This window comes from Dromiciops gliroides, chromosome 2, assembly GCF_019393635.1.
Source record: "Dromiciops gliroides isolate mDroGli1 chromosome 2, mDroGli1.pri, whole genome shotgun sequence".
Lineage (NCBI taxonomy): Eukaryota > Metazoa > Chordata > Mammalia > Microbiotheria > Microbiotheriidae > Dromiciops > Dromiciops gliroides.
Genome location: NC_057862.1, coordinates 435,944,548 through 435,959,564, shown reverse-complemented (window position 1 = coordinate 435,959,564; position 15,017 = coordinate 435,944,548). Strand labels below are relative to the sequence as shown.

General features: G+C 42.8%; 1 protein-coding gene across 1 annotated transcript; it reads right to left on the bottom strand.

Moving 5' to 3' along the window:
* Window positions 1-5,499: 5,499 nt before the first annotated feature.
* ZMYND19 (zinc finger MYND-type containing 19) lies at window positions 5,500-14,548 on the bottom strand. Its single transcript, XM_043985722.1, has 6 exons — window positions 14,458-14,548; window positions 12,597-12,656; window positions 12,010-12,116; window positions 10,246-10,386; window positions 6,505-6,685; window positions 5,500-6,168 (listed from the first exon to the last, which is right to left on the bottom strand). Exons 1-6 carry the CDS (start codon window positions 14,506-14,508, stop codon window positions 6,025-6,027), a joined length of 684 nt encoding a protein of 227 aa, XP_043841657.1. The 5' UTR covers window positions 14,509-14,548; the 3' UTR covers window positions 5,500-6,024.
* Window positions 14,549-15,017: the final 469 nt, after the last annotated feature.

Here is a 15,017-nt window from a genome sequence, read left to right as displayed (position 1 = left end):
ACGCTTTGGGCCGTGCGTGCGTGTGTGCGTACGTGCTCGGCGCTCGCTAGGGATGGGAATTGCTGGAAGGGGGGGTGCAGGATAAGAGGGGCAAACCGTTATATGGGAGTCCTGGGAACTTGTGTTAGACACGTGGTCAGAGTTGGGTTTTTCTAAGAGGCGCGGGAAGGGCTATAGAAGAAGCATGGGGCTGGCGGGAATCCAGGAGGGCAACGTGGAGGGGGAAGTGGGCCCTCGTCCCCTGAGGGCTCATCCTTGGGGCTGGGGAGAGACCAGAGGACCATGCTTTCTCCGCCAGAGTACTGTGGCCGATTCCAGGAAGGCAAACGCTCCTCCGGAAACATGGAGCTGGAGAACAGGGCACCTGGTGGGCGAAACGGCATCAATTATTATTAACAAAATATAAATAAAACAAATTGATGAAATATCGATTATTAATGATAAAAAAATTAATACAAATAAAATAGCATCCACATAGTACATTAAGGTCTGTTCCCAGTGAAGCCCAGAGAGACAGGACTGGAGGCCGGGAAAACTGATTTCTCATTTGGTCTGTGCCTCTTCAGCCCTGGTTTTCCCAATCTATGAAATGGATAGCTCAGGGTCCTTGTGATTAAATGAAAGATGTAGAGTGTTTTGGAATCATCCCCATAGACTTTTTAGACTTTTCAATTTCCAGACGAGCCATTGGTGATAAAGTTCATAAGTCATTGCAGCCACAGAACCTGGAGATACTTCTAGATCCAGCGTTTCACATCAATTCTCAAAACATAACTTTTGTACAGTGTGACTGTCTCCCATTCACCATCAGGGGTTCATCTTTTAATATAAAAGATGATGATGGATAACATGCTTCACTAGGGTAATAGTAATACCCTAAAACAGTCCCAGACATAGTCCTCTGCACTGTACACTAAACGAGGAAGATAAGGTTGCCACTTGTGTCAAGATACTAAAATCAGAAGGAAAAAATTAGAAAAGACCTTGAAATCTTACCATTAGGTTAAAGCCCATGTTAGTCCAGGATAGTATTAAGGGTAGAGTTTTACAGAGCCCCAAGCTTAAACAGGAAGTCACAGGAGATACTGTGGGAGTATACAGTACTAAGCTTCCCTTCCACGTGAGGAACCATAATTACTAGCCTCTTGCCAAACCAGTTTGTCCTTCTCTTCTAATCCTGCACATTAACTATTCAACAAGTGGGCCTCAGTGACTAGACATTCTTTCATTTGAGTTGGGGGTTTGTCCCCATTCCTAGCTCCTGTCCCTTCAAGGCCATGATGATCCTTGGCTGATGTAACCAGGCACTCCTATTAAACAGCCATGTTACATAACAGCAACTCCTTAAAAGTGGTCTCATTCTGACCACCTGCATAATTATAAAGCTTAAACCTGATGACCTATCTTCATAGGCAGCATCACAAATCACTAAGCATTGACCATCAAGAGAAGCTGCCTGGCCTACAAGCTGGCTAAGCTGTCCTCTTCCTCCACCCACCACCCCCAAAGCCAGGGAGGAGAGATTTAGTATTGCCCTGAGACACAATACTGTGGGGCTTCATTGTGGATGGCCAAGGCCCAGCCTTGGTTACTGCCCACAGGGACTTCTTGGGGAGCTAGGCCCCAGAGACTTGGAAGTTAATAGGGACTGGTTTTGCAAAAATAAGAGCCAAAGAGTCCCATCATAAAACAATCTTTGCGTTTTTTCCACTTAACAGGATCTTGCATGTAGTAAGCACTTAATGTTTGTGGAATTCAATAGGAAAAAAAAAACGCTGCCAGTTCCCCAAATTTTCTACACTTTATCATGAACAGGGACACAAAGCGGCAATCACCATCAATTTAATGTACAAGATGGTGATCTTTAACATGCTGCCCCAGAGTTATTGTCTAAAATAGCCTCAAACATCTATCCTGTAGGCTTGAACAAGGAGAGGAAATGGGACACCGAGTTATCCACTTAAAGCAAGTGTCCAAATTGAGGCTATTAAAATCAGAAAGATTAATGTTTTCTTAAAATGGAAATATTAGAAAAACCTTACACATTTCACATTTTAATGATCTGAAAATACTAATCTGGTTAGCACTTTCTACCTACAAGAATGAAGTTTGACCTGATAGGAGAGGGAGATAGTATGGATTATGTATGCACTGAATAGAAAAACAGGTATAATTCTAAACTTGCCTTTCTTTCCAGAATCTATTTCATTTCAGTTGCAGATCTTTTTAAGGTCGGGGGAAAGCAGGGGTGTTCCGCAGTGTCTAAATGGGAAATATATGCCCAACATGACAGAGGAAAGGCTTGATTTTAAAGGATTCTATTTTCCTCTCTTTCGCAGAGAATACGTGAGGGAAATAGCAATACTGGTTTGGGTCGGGTTGGGGGAGATGATTTTCAGTAATACAGGAACTTGGTTGATAGGAACTCTGGGTAGCCCACTACTCTCACTGCTATGTAATACCATGCGCCAATGGCTTCCTGCTTTTATGCCAGGAAATATGTATAGGAAAGAAAAAATAAACTATCCTTATTCTGTTTTCTCCCTAAAAACCTTGAAAGATATCTTATTGCTTAGCACAGCTGCTTAACAATTATGGCCATTTTCTTTAAATTAGAAATTACATGTATATCATATATTCCTCCCAGATTTTGTACAAAAGCAGAAGGGGTTAGAACAGGGAATAAAGAGAAAAACCTTACAGTGCGGACAAGGGTCAGAAATACCAGAGGGACATTAGGGAATGTTTATGATCTCTTTTGGCAACTTTAGAAATCAAGCTGTTAATTTGATTTCCAGATTAAATACAGAATTTAGAAAATATTTCCAAAAATAATGCACTCACCAGCTTTTTTTCAGTCACTAAGATCTATTAAATATTAAACAATGTTGAATCTAATGTTCTTTCTTCTTGTGAATGTTCTCCCAAGTCACACACAGCCTATCCTGTACATCATTTACCCCCTAAACAAGCTTGACTATCTTCCCCCATAAGGACAAATATCACGTACACTAGAATTTATTTCTAATCTCATGATCAGGGGGTAAAGTCTTGAGTCAGAAAAATAGATTAGCAATGTTAACATTTAAGGTGGTCAGAGATGCCCCAAGACTTGAAGACCATTCTAAAATGCTAATGAGGCCTGTCTAGTCATCTACCCCAAAAGTAGATGTAGGCCTCTACCCAAATGACTGTCACCCCTAGGTGACATTCTAAGGATTCCAAGATACATAGCACAGAGGACCAAGTAATCTGCTCTATCCCAGATCCCTGTTTCTGATCCCATGAACTTTAAAGAACTGCATGAACCCACTCCAAGTGGATGACAGGAGGACCTCACTGTGGATGACCTGGGGACAGGTTAAATATCCTCTGGTTAATACCAGAGGCTTCACTCCTTAGATTTGGCTAGCCCAGTCTGAGCTCAGCTAGTGAGTAAAGGCAATCCTTTTTTGACTGCAGAACCCACCCCCACTTAGAGCCTGCTAGAGATCACCTATGCAGATGTACCATTTAACCTCAGACAGTTATCTCCCATTCCTGGCATACACTATACCTCAAATTGGCCTGGCTGCCCACCCTCCCCTTTACATTGCCTGTCTCAGGTTAAGGAATTTATACACCTCATCTCCAGAATACATAATTTCACAATTCACCTTCACTACTAGTATAAATGATAGGTAACATAAAATGTAAAAAGGGTTTTCACTGAAATGGCTGATACCATATTGCTTATTGTCACAATGAAGTTTGATATCCACATTTGGAAAATGATAAAAATGGAGGGGACCTTTGAAATTATCTAGTCCAGTCCATTTTAATGGATAAGGAAACTGAGACCCAGGTCACAAATGATCCAATAGGTACTCAAAACACAAGTTTTCTGATCTCAAGTCTATTATATCAAAATTACTTCTAACAGATTTTAGAAAATAACTTCTTCACTACTGTCCTATGTTTCAGGTCACTCCATCATTATACTGATGGTTCTATAACACTAAAAGCCAGGCCCAAGACGCTAAACAGAGCTATTCTACCAAAGCTGGAGTCCCAAACTATAGAACTAACAAATGAGAGATTGAGGGGAACATCAATCCCACTGCTACAGATTCTAAAAGCTAGGAACTCAGAGCTGATTGGGCATTTTACAAATAGGAAAAGGTACAGGGGTACACTTATGCCACAAAGTGAAGTCTAAGAGGCAAAAGAACTACCTAGAGACCTAGAGATGTCTCACTAATTAACAGTAAGAAATGAAGGGATGGGGGCAGCTAGGTGGAGCAGTGGATAGAGCATTGGCCCTGGAGTCAGGAGGACCTGAGTTCAAATCCAGCCTCAGACACTTCACACTTACTAGCTGTGTGACCCTGGGCAAGTCACTTAACCCCAATTGCCTCAGAAAAAAAAAAAAAGAACGAAATGAAGGGATGAAGAGGCTGTGGAAAGTACACAATACTGGTTACTAACCAGGGACTGGTCATTTATTTAAACTCAACTGTATCAAGGACTTCCTACAAGCCTTATGAAGCAGAGGTTTGGTATCCCAGGAAGTTGAGTTGGAAAACTATACTGTAAAGAGACTTGGCCTCATTGCCAAGTATAGACATAGCCCTACCCAGTGAATGGAGCACATGGCAGTACACTGGAAAGGGCCATTGCACTGAAGGGAGGGAAAATAAAATTTCTTTGCTAATGCTGTTTCCTCCCCTATAACCCCTTACCCACAACACTCTTCAGTTCACCTTGGTATTTAATAAAGCAGTTATCCACAAACTCCTCTCATCACACAAAGCATCTAATCCAGGGAGAAACCATGGATAAGCCTAGAAGAGAGGGTACCCTAAATAAATGCTGAAAGGAGACTTCAGCAGCCTTTCCTTAATAGCAGCTAGAGGGGACAGCTAGGTGGCACAATGGATAGAGCACCGGCCCTGGATTCAGGAGGACCTGAGTTCAAATCCAACCTCCGACACTTGACGCTCACTAGCTGTGTGATTCTGGACAAGTCACTTGGCCCCCATTGCCTCACGAAAAAAAAAAAAAGGAATAGCAACTAGATCTCTTCAGGGATAAAACTCTTACGGCTACATTCTAGGCTAAAAATTAAGAGGGAAGCAAATGAGCACATTCACCAAGGAACACCACTACAAATTGTGATTCAGAATGCTCTCATGCTCCGACTTAATACTGCCATGCCTGAGCCTGTCACTTCAGCCCTTGAGCAGGTCCTACTATCTCAAAGAAACAAAATTTTGGCCCTTAGAGTTTGAACAGGCTACACTTTCTGCAACCACAAAAAATAGGGTTCTCCAGCAAGACTGAGTGATAAGTATGTGGCCTGAATATTCAATAGTAAACAACATGTAATTACATTCCACTTCACTTTCATCTTCTCCATTCAGTTCAAAAATATAGATCTCAGGAGGACCACCCCAATGCAAAGGGAAGGGTGGCCACGGGCTGACGAGAACAGTAGAAAACTACAATCAAGACACCAAATCATTCCAACCCTTTACTTTGCTGTTTTTTAAATATTACTTCCATGCAGACTGTTCTCCAAAGTAACTGCTGATGCTGGAAGCCCATCCCCCTGACCTTGGCTCAGCTGCTGTGGCTTCCAGTCCAGCTTATCTAGGTGATGAGCTTTTGCTACATGACAGTTTTTAGACATGTGGCCCAACAGGTTCTCATTTGAAGATTACAGTAAATGATTCTATTTGTAATTTCTAACCAAAAAAACTGTACATGAGTTTACAAACATATTAACATATAAATAATGAGAGGCTTCCTGCTTGAAGCTTCCACAGTAGTCTCTGCTTGAGAATAACACTGGAGGGGATACTATGTCCCCTTACATAGAGCCCCTGAAGTGGCTTGGTCTATACAGTGGCTGTTCTATGCAAGCATCATTGGATTCTTCAGTGCTTCCGGCTTCAATAACCAGTCTGTTATAACTGTGCAAAAACAAGAGTCCACAGATGCCCATGCGAGCAGGAGTCTGACTGCAGAGATGTCACTGATCAGTCATCGCTCTGGCTCAAGCTCTTGCTGGAAGGTTCGTTTCTTCTCCCGACAGTGTTTCTTGTGAGCTGGCCAGTCCTTTTGCTGGCATTGGGAACCACAGTACCTGGCCACCTGACACCGGCCACAGATGTTGAATTCACGTAACTAGAAAAAAACAAGGAAAACCCATCATTTCCTTCTCAATAGAACTCAGTCATGAAGCAAAGGCTCTACAAAGAAGCCAGCCATCCACCTGTCAGCAACTGAGTACCATGCCCCAAATTAAATGTTCTATTTCAACTTGGGAGAAGGGAGAAAAATGGGGAAGTCAGAATTATCAAGAGCTGCATAAGGCATCACCAAAAATGAATCTAAAATAAAAGAAATTAAGTTGAAGACTCTTTTAATAGTTTCTGGTGTTAAGGAATAAAATTACAGGAAATACTTGCAGGTAGGAAGTATACATTAATAAAGCCAAAATCCACATGCTAATGCACATACCTGCTTTTCAATCATTGTGCATGGGGGATAATGACATTCATAGTATGTGCAAGAATTTTCTTCTTCTTCTACCACATCTCCATTAGCGTTATAATAACGAGTAACATTCAGGACAGGGAACTGTTCTTCAATAGGATCAGTGGGAAGTTGCTGAATTGCCAGCCAGTACAGGCTCTGCTCCCTTAAATACAGAAACAAAAAGTTAAGACACGCACTGGCCTCAAGGTAACCAGTTAAAGACAAGGGAATAAATGGAGAAGAGAGTCTATAAAACTAAGAATGACCAGTGACTAACAAGAGTAAAAGCCCAATCCAACTGTGCCCAACAAGGCACAAAGACCTGTGAATCAGTATTTTGAGAACTCGGTTTAATCAGAAAATACTCTATCAGCTACTCCAATCCAAAAAACATCCCATATTAAAAGTTGGAACAATGGCCCAAGTAGCAAGTGTGGATGTTCTCTTAGTCTTTCCTAGAGGCAATATTTTTCTAAGGCTAGATTCTCCCAGGGTTCATAACTGGTTATGGCCTCCATGTCTTTTTTTTCCCTTTTTTTTAGGCAATGGGGGTTAAGTGACTTTCCCAGGGTCACACAGCTAGTAAGTGTCAAGTGTCTGAGGCCGGATTTGAACTCATGTACTCCTGAATCCAGGGCCGTTGCTTTAACCATTGCGCCATCTAGCTGCCCCCATGGCCTCCATGTCTTAACGGTAATTATCTTAAATTCCCAAACAATGGCAGTGGCTGGCAATCTTCAGTTTCTATCTACTCAGCATTTTTCTAGATTGCTTAAAAATGCTACACATTGTAATGATCATGACTCAGCTACTATAATCACTAGAGAGAAGTGACCCTAACAAAATAGTTCTAAGATCAGTAATATGAAATGGTATTAAACATCACTGGAGGGGCAGCTAGGTGGCGCAGTGGATAGAGCACCGGCCTTGGAGTCAGGAGTACCTGAGTTCAAATCCAGCCTCAGACACTTAACACTTACTAGCTGTGTGACCCTGGGCAAGTCACTTAACCCCAATTGCCTCACTAAAGAAAAAAAAAACATCACTGGAACCATCAAGTATTACCTACCACATCTAGAAAAAAATTCTGTAAATTTTGCCAGGGTGTCAGTTTTTAAGATACTCCAAAAACTGATAATTTATGACAACGGGTATGAAAAAATTCTATGTGGCCACAAATCCTGGCCCAAGCAAGAATGTGAATCATTCAGAAATGAAACTTAAGACTAGCAGTGGGAACTTTCCTGACCTCGGCCCCTAAATCTCACTGACTTCTCATCTGCTTGGTATCTTTACCTGGCAAAGAACCAGGTGAAGAAATAAATCACAATTCCCTGAATAGCCAGGCAGGACACTGAATGCTTTGCTTATGCCTTTCCTCCCAGGAGCTTACTCAAGGACAGGTTCCTTACAAGTTGTCCCTCAGCAGCCTGCCCCAAAGGAATCCCTGCTGTGAGTGCAGTGCATACATTTATATTCAAAGCCCAAGGTTCTTATCTCCTAGCTCAGGTCCAAAATAGTTACGGCATAAAGTAACAAAATCATAGGGCTGGAAGAGGCCTTGGAGATCATATCACAACAGATTAAAAGACAATCATCCATATTCTTTTTTTAAATTTTTTTTTGGGGGGGGGGGTGGAGCAATGGGGGTTAAGTGACTTGCCCAGGGTCACACAGCTAGTAAGTGTTAAGTGTCTGAGGCCAGATTTGAACTCAGGTACTCCTCAATCCAGGGCCAGCGCTTTAACCACTGTGCCATCTAGCTGCCCCACAATCGTCCAGCTTCTTAACCATATGCTCTTCTGCTGACTTTCTATCTTTCCAGCCTCTCTGCCTCAACTAGTAGTCTAACCTACCTGGTCTTCTCCAAGTTCCTCAAACATGGAACTCTATCTCCTACCACTGTGCCTATCAACCATCCCTCATGCCTGCAATGCACTTTGCTCAATTCTTCCTCATAGAATCCCTCTCTTCCTCAGAAACACAGCTTAAGTACCATCTACATGAATTTTTTTTAGCAGTAGCCCTTTCCAAATCCCCCAACTGCTGGTCTTTTCCATCCTCCAAACCACCTTATATATAACTACTTTGTATCTGTTTTCTTAACATTTATTCTATATGTACTTATATATGTAAGTGTTATCTCCATCCATTGGAAGATAAGCTTTCCCCCAATTAATAATGGTCAAATGATATGAATAGGCTGTTAATAGCCATATGAAAAAATGCTCTAAATCACTAATTAGAGAAATGTAAATTAAAACAACCCTGAGGTATGACCTCATACCCTTCATTCTGGCTAAGATGACAAAAAAGGAAAATGACAAATATTGGAAGGGATGTAGGAAAACAGGCACGCATACCCTTTGACCCAACAATACTACTACTAGGGCTCTATCCCCCTCCCCAAAGTGATCTAAGAAAGAGGAAAGGGAGGTGTGTGTGTATATATATATATATATATATATATATATATATATATATATAATTATAGTAGCTCTTTATGTGGTGGCAAAGAACTGGAAACTGAGAGAAAACCCATCAAATGGGGAATAGCCAAACAAGTTATGGTACACTGATGTGATATTATACTATTGTGCTGTAAGCAATAATGAAGGGGGTTGTTTCATAAAAAACTGGACTTACATGAAATGATGCAAAAAGTGAACAGGACCAGTAAAATAATTTACAGTTAACATAATATTGTAAAGATAATCAATTCTGAAAGACTTAGTAACTGTGATCAACACAATGACCAACCACAATTCCAAAGGATTCAAGATGAAGCATGCTATCTACAACTCAAAGAGTACAAACTGAAGCATTGTTTCTCTTTCTTTTTCTTGGTGAACATGGCTAACACAAAATTTTGTGCATGACCACATATATTTTTCTTTCTTTCTTTTTTGCAGGGCAATAAGGGTTAAGTGACTTGCCCAGGGTCACACAGCTAGTAAGTGTCAAGTGTCTGAGTCTGGATTTGAATTCAGATCCTCCTGAATCCGAGGCCAGTGGCTTTATCCACTGCGCCTCCTAGCTGCCCCACCACATATATTTCTAAAAAGTTTTGTTTTTCTTGCCTTCTTACTGGGTGAGACAGGATGGAAAGAGGGAGCACATAAGATTTTTCAGAAGACATTATTCCGGGGCAGCTAGGTGGCGCATTGGATAAAGGACAGGCCCTGGATTCAGGAGGACCTGAGTTCAAATCCGGCCTCAGACACGTGGCACTTACTAGCTGTGTGACCCTGGGCAAGTCACTTAACCCCCATTGCCCCGCAAAAAAGAAAGCAAGAAAGAAAAGGTATACAAGGCTCAGAAATGTGTCTCAGATTCCTTTGGTTCTGGGGAAAGAAAATGATTGAACCCACCCCCTAAAACAAGCACCGACACCTGCATTGAGTACTTCAATGATTCTCCTCTCCTTAGGTGGCCTAGTTTGAATCAGGCTTCCCCCTCTTTCTCTCACATGGGGGGAAAGAATTTAAAGCTTGAAAGGGAAGATCTTGAATGTGTGTCTAAAAGCTGAGAATCATCACAACCCCACCAGTCTAAAGAAGAGAAACTATTCAATCTCGTTTTATCCACATGAAGAAAAAAGAAAAAAAATGTAATTTGGTTTAACAGTGAACTGATTTAGTGATTAATGAACTTGGATCATCCTCCCAAACCATCCCAGTGCATAATCCACATCACTTTTGACTGGCACACATTCAGACATACCTTTGTTTGCTAGAGATTTCTTCTGCTTTGGGTCTCCAACCCCATGGCACCAACTGCAGGTTGTCTAGTCGATTGTCCACTGTTACTGCATTAAGATGTACCACCTGAAATCCTGGAGCAATTCCTCCCCTGTGTCGTTCCCTGGGACACACAATTTTTTTTTTAAACAAAATACTGTTGGTTTTTTTACAGAAGGTAAATCATTCTGTCATTCAAAGGCATTTTCAGTATATCTGAACACACAGAAAACCTAAAGCACCTAATATAACATGTCCCTAGCATTGTGCTCTGTAGGAACAATGCCTTTTGTCCATGGGCAATGGAATTATATGCTACTTAACTCTTGAAAATTAAGGTACAGGAAATTTTAGAAGCTTAGTATCACCTCATTTTGCTCACTCTGTTCATACCAAAACCCTAACTGGGCTCCAAGATAAATATACTTCTCTCCCCATATGTTGTTAGGTTCAGCCTGGCCCCTTCTTCCCCCTTTCTCCTGCCCCTAAACACCAGGACTTAAGTGGCTACTCTTAGTTAAGTGACCATGGGCCAAGGAAAGTCACTTATCCTATCTTAACCTCAGTTTCTTGATCTGTAAAATGAAAGTCATACCTTTAAGTACCAATCTCACAGGGTTATTATGAGGATCAGATGAAATTAGTTTATGTACACACATGTGTGCATACATATGTACACATATATACAAATACATATACATATTTGTAGGGATATGGTTATATACATTCACATGTAATATATGTATAAGTGTGTATGTATATAGTGTTTGGGATATCTTACTATAATATAAATGCTAGCTACAGCATTGACTATACATGCATTCCACTTCATCATTTCTGAATCCGCTCAATCATGTTCTCAGGAGCACTTTCAATTGTGAATATAACACAATCACCATTAGTCATTTTCAAAATATTCCATGTCCCAATCCAGAAAAGTTATATTTCTTTCATTTGGGAACCATGGACCTTGTACATATCACATGATCCACCAAGTTCAAGAAAGGAGTGATAGACTATGAGTTAGAGCAAGTTTGATAGTCCTTTCATAAAGTTGCTAATTATCAATTTCTAACAATTAGCCCAATTGATCAGGTATATAGGATTGAATACACACAAGTAGGGTCTATGTATAAAGAGGTTTTAGTATTTTGATAAATATTTTTTAAAACACATATGAAATTCAGTTAAAATTTTAAATCTAGCCTAAGTAATTCTATGCATTCATAAAAAGAAAGTGAGATTTAGGCAAATTTCTAAAATGAAGAAATAGGAACTGTTATCTAAAAAACTTAAAACCAAGATTTTTATATTCCCTTCTGGCCTAGTTAACCAGAATGTTCCCACAGGCACACCATTTCAAGTTTGTTACACAGTAGCCAAAGCTGGAAATGAATGTCATCTTGACAATCAGACACTGATTTCACAAGGAAACTGAAAAGAGGGAGGCTGGGAAATGACCAACCCTGGTTTAAATGAACAACTTTAAGACTTCTCCCACAAATCTAGTTTTCCACTAGGAAAACAAGCAGTGACCAGCTGATAAAAGACACCTGGTCCCTAGCTAGAAGGTCAGAGAGGAAAAAGTGAATCGACCAAAGTATCACCCCACCCAGTATATCAGACATCACACACAGGACTTATTCAGGGAGACTAAGGAGACTGGATGGATAAGAGGCAGACTTTACAAACTGCTAGCCACACCCCAAATAAAAGTCAGAAATATTGATCTCTACACAATACCCACCACAACAACTCATGAAGTAAACGTCCAGATCCCCTCCCGCGATTTTTGTCAAAAGCATAAGCAAATATTTTAGCACCATTTCCATCAGCATCTACTTCCATTCGTGCCTGAGAGAGGACAAAAAAAAATACTTAAAACCATCCAACTTACGCCACACCACCTCAAAATCAAACTGGGGGAAAGAAATAAAACCACTGAAAACATTAGCCTAATCCCTAGTATTTGGGGAAAAAAACCACCTGGCTTTCATGGATGTCAGTGCTACCAGGGGGATAACAAACACTGGACCCAAGTCATCTGCTCCTAAAAACATGGCAATTAAAAAGAAAAAGTTTCTGGCACATTCTCAATAATCTGAACATAGGATATAGCATAGTTCTAATTGTCAGAGATAGTCAGAGCTGATCAAAATTAGCTAATTTAGTCATATCTGGTCTTGATCATTCAGAACTAGCATTAGTTATTCACCTAGAGGGATCTCATTCCCAGAGTACAAGCAGAAAGAAAGAATATTAAAATGTACTTGTAATTTCTCCAAGTCCTTCATGTCCAACCACAACCCAACACAAGGAACAGGCTATTCTCACCTCAAAAGAGTAACTCTCCACCAGTGGGATGTCTTGTTCGTCAATCAGGGTGTACTTTGTCTGAAAATTAACCAGATATTGTAAAGAATTACACTTATCATCAACAAAGCTGGGTAAGGTCAACACTCAAATAATTGCAATAGGAAGTTATGAGTCACATTTAAACTCTGAAGTTAGATGGTAACAATGTTATTTTAATCACCTTGACTCACCTGCCCTCAATTAGATGAGTAAATAACAAGGAAAGCAACATGGGTAGGTAATAATAACAAGTAAAAGAATTCACTACAGTACTATTTTGCATAGTATATGCTAAAAATCAGCACTGTCATCAGACTAATCTGAATATAAATTTTGTCTTTAAATGATAGCTATCAGAATCTTCCACTTCAGCAAGAGAAAAGTTAACTTAACTAGGAAAATTTACCAAAGCAAATAAACTTTGCATTAAATTTCTTCATGCATTTCACCCCAACCTTCATGTAAATTAAACAGCTTTACTCCCAATAGCTGCTGATGTTTACCCTGTCCCCTACTCCACTTGCCTCTCATAGGTGCATCTATCAAGAACTAGCTGCAAGGAAACCAACTTGGAAACCACCAGCAAGGCTTTCCTGGACCAGACTCTTTCACCAGACCAGGCAGTCTGCAACTTCTAACTTGCTGGTGGCACCAGGGAGCAAAAATGTTCACAAGTACTATTGGTAGTTTAACCCATAAACAAAGTACATAAAAGGAAGAGGAATAAAAGAGTGAGAAAGCAGGTGAAGAAAGTAATGAGAAAGCAAGAGGAATAGATAAGAGGTGAAGAAAGACATTTTTACATTATATGTTGCAAACCCTAAGCACATACAATATAAATGCTAGCTATTAAGATGATGATGATAAAGTGCCACCTACAACTGGCTCAGGTGCTGCTCCATGGCACTAATTCCCCAGGCTCCCCCTACTGTTCTAGGCCAGTGTGACACAACAGTGTAACTAGTTGCTCACTGCCTTCCCTAGGCAAACTCCTTAGTTTAATTCAGTGACCTCAACATGGGTAGAAAAAAAAAATGCATTTATATTAACTAATGGGCTTCGCTCAGTCAATGAGAAGAAATACAGATAAATCTACAAAACAGGACATGAAATCCAGCATCTTTTTCCTTTTTTTTTTTTAAACTAAAAAAGCTTTCAAGAAAGGCGTGTACTAGTCAGGGACCCACAGATGCATTTTGGATCTCATTAGTTATATTGCACCCCTCCCAAGAAGCAAGCAGCACCAGACCTAGGTGCACCCCCAGATATCAGTTAGACCTCACGAGTTCCCTAAGCACTTCACACTTAAACCTCAACACCCCTCCAGACTTAAGCGGTTGTATCTCATGGATCCCGTGAACCCGGACGTTCCTCGAAACTTCAGCCGCCCCAGACTGGACCTCGGCTGGACCACAGACCTCAGCGCTCACGCCAATAGTCGGAGTGCCCGGGGGTGGAGAGGGAGTGGAGCAGACAGCCTGACACCTGACACCCCGGTGAGGCTAGAGAACTCGGGCTGCCAGGGTCGGGTGGCCGGGGATGGGGGGGCACCCCCGCCGCCCTGGGGCCTCGCTGGATGTCGGGGGGCTGAGGCCCGGTCAGGACAGAACAGCAGCTCCGTACAGGGGGGAGGGAGGGCACCCTGGCGGCGGCCACTCCCGGGCCGTGGGTGGGCGGGCCCCGCGGGGATCAGCAGCCTTGGAGCTCCGGAGCCCGGCCTCGACTGCCGGACTCCCCCGGCTCGCGGCCACCCGTGAGAGGCCTCCGTCTCTCTGCGGGGCCTCATGGCGGCTGCGGCCTCCGCCCGCTCCGTTTGCCCTCCCACCCCCGGGCCGCTCACCTTCCCGGCCACTCGGCCGAGCCGCACGATGCCCAGCTTGAAGTCGGTCATGGCCAGGGCCTCCCGCTTGTAGCCGCCACCACCCGCGATCGAGCCCTCCCTCCCTCCCTCCCTCAGGCCGGGGCCGAGGCCGAGGCTAAGGCCCTGGCCGCCGCCGCCACCACCGCCTCCTCCCGCCTGCCGGCCGGGGCCTGCCACGCGCCGCCGCCGCCGCCACAGCCGCCTCGCGCACACAGCCAGAGGAGGGGCGGGGCCGCGCCGCGCGCCGCGCCGCGCCGGACACACCCCCCTCAGCCCTCCGTACCCAGACCAATCAGGAACCGCGCCGCGCGGCCGGCTCTACGAACCAATAAGAACATGGGGAGTGCGCCGGTCTACTGGAGGATCAGGGGAAAGGAGGAGGGGAGAGAGGAGTCGGTGGAGGACCAAAGGAAGGGGAAAGGGGAGAAGGGAGTGGGGGGGAGGAGCTTCCCGCGCGCGCGCTCCGTTCTGACGTAGTTTTCGCGGGAAGCTTTGTGCTTCGAACCCAGCGGAGAATCTCCGTAGGGGTGGAATGGGGC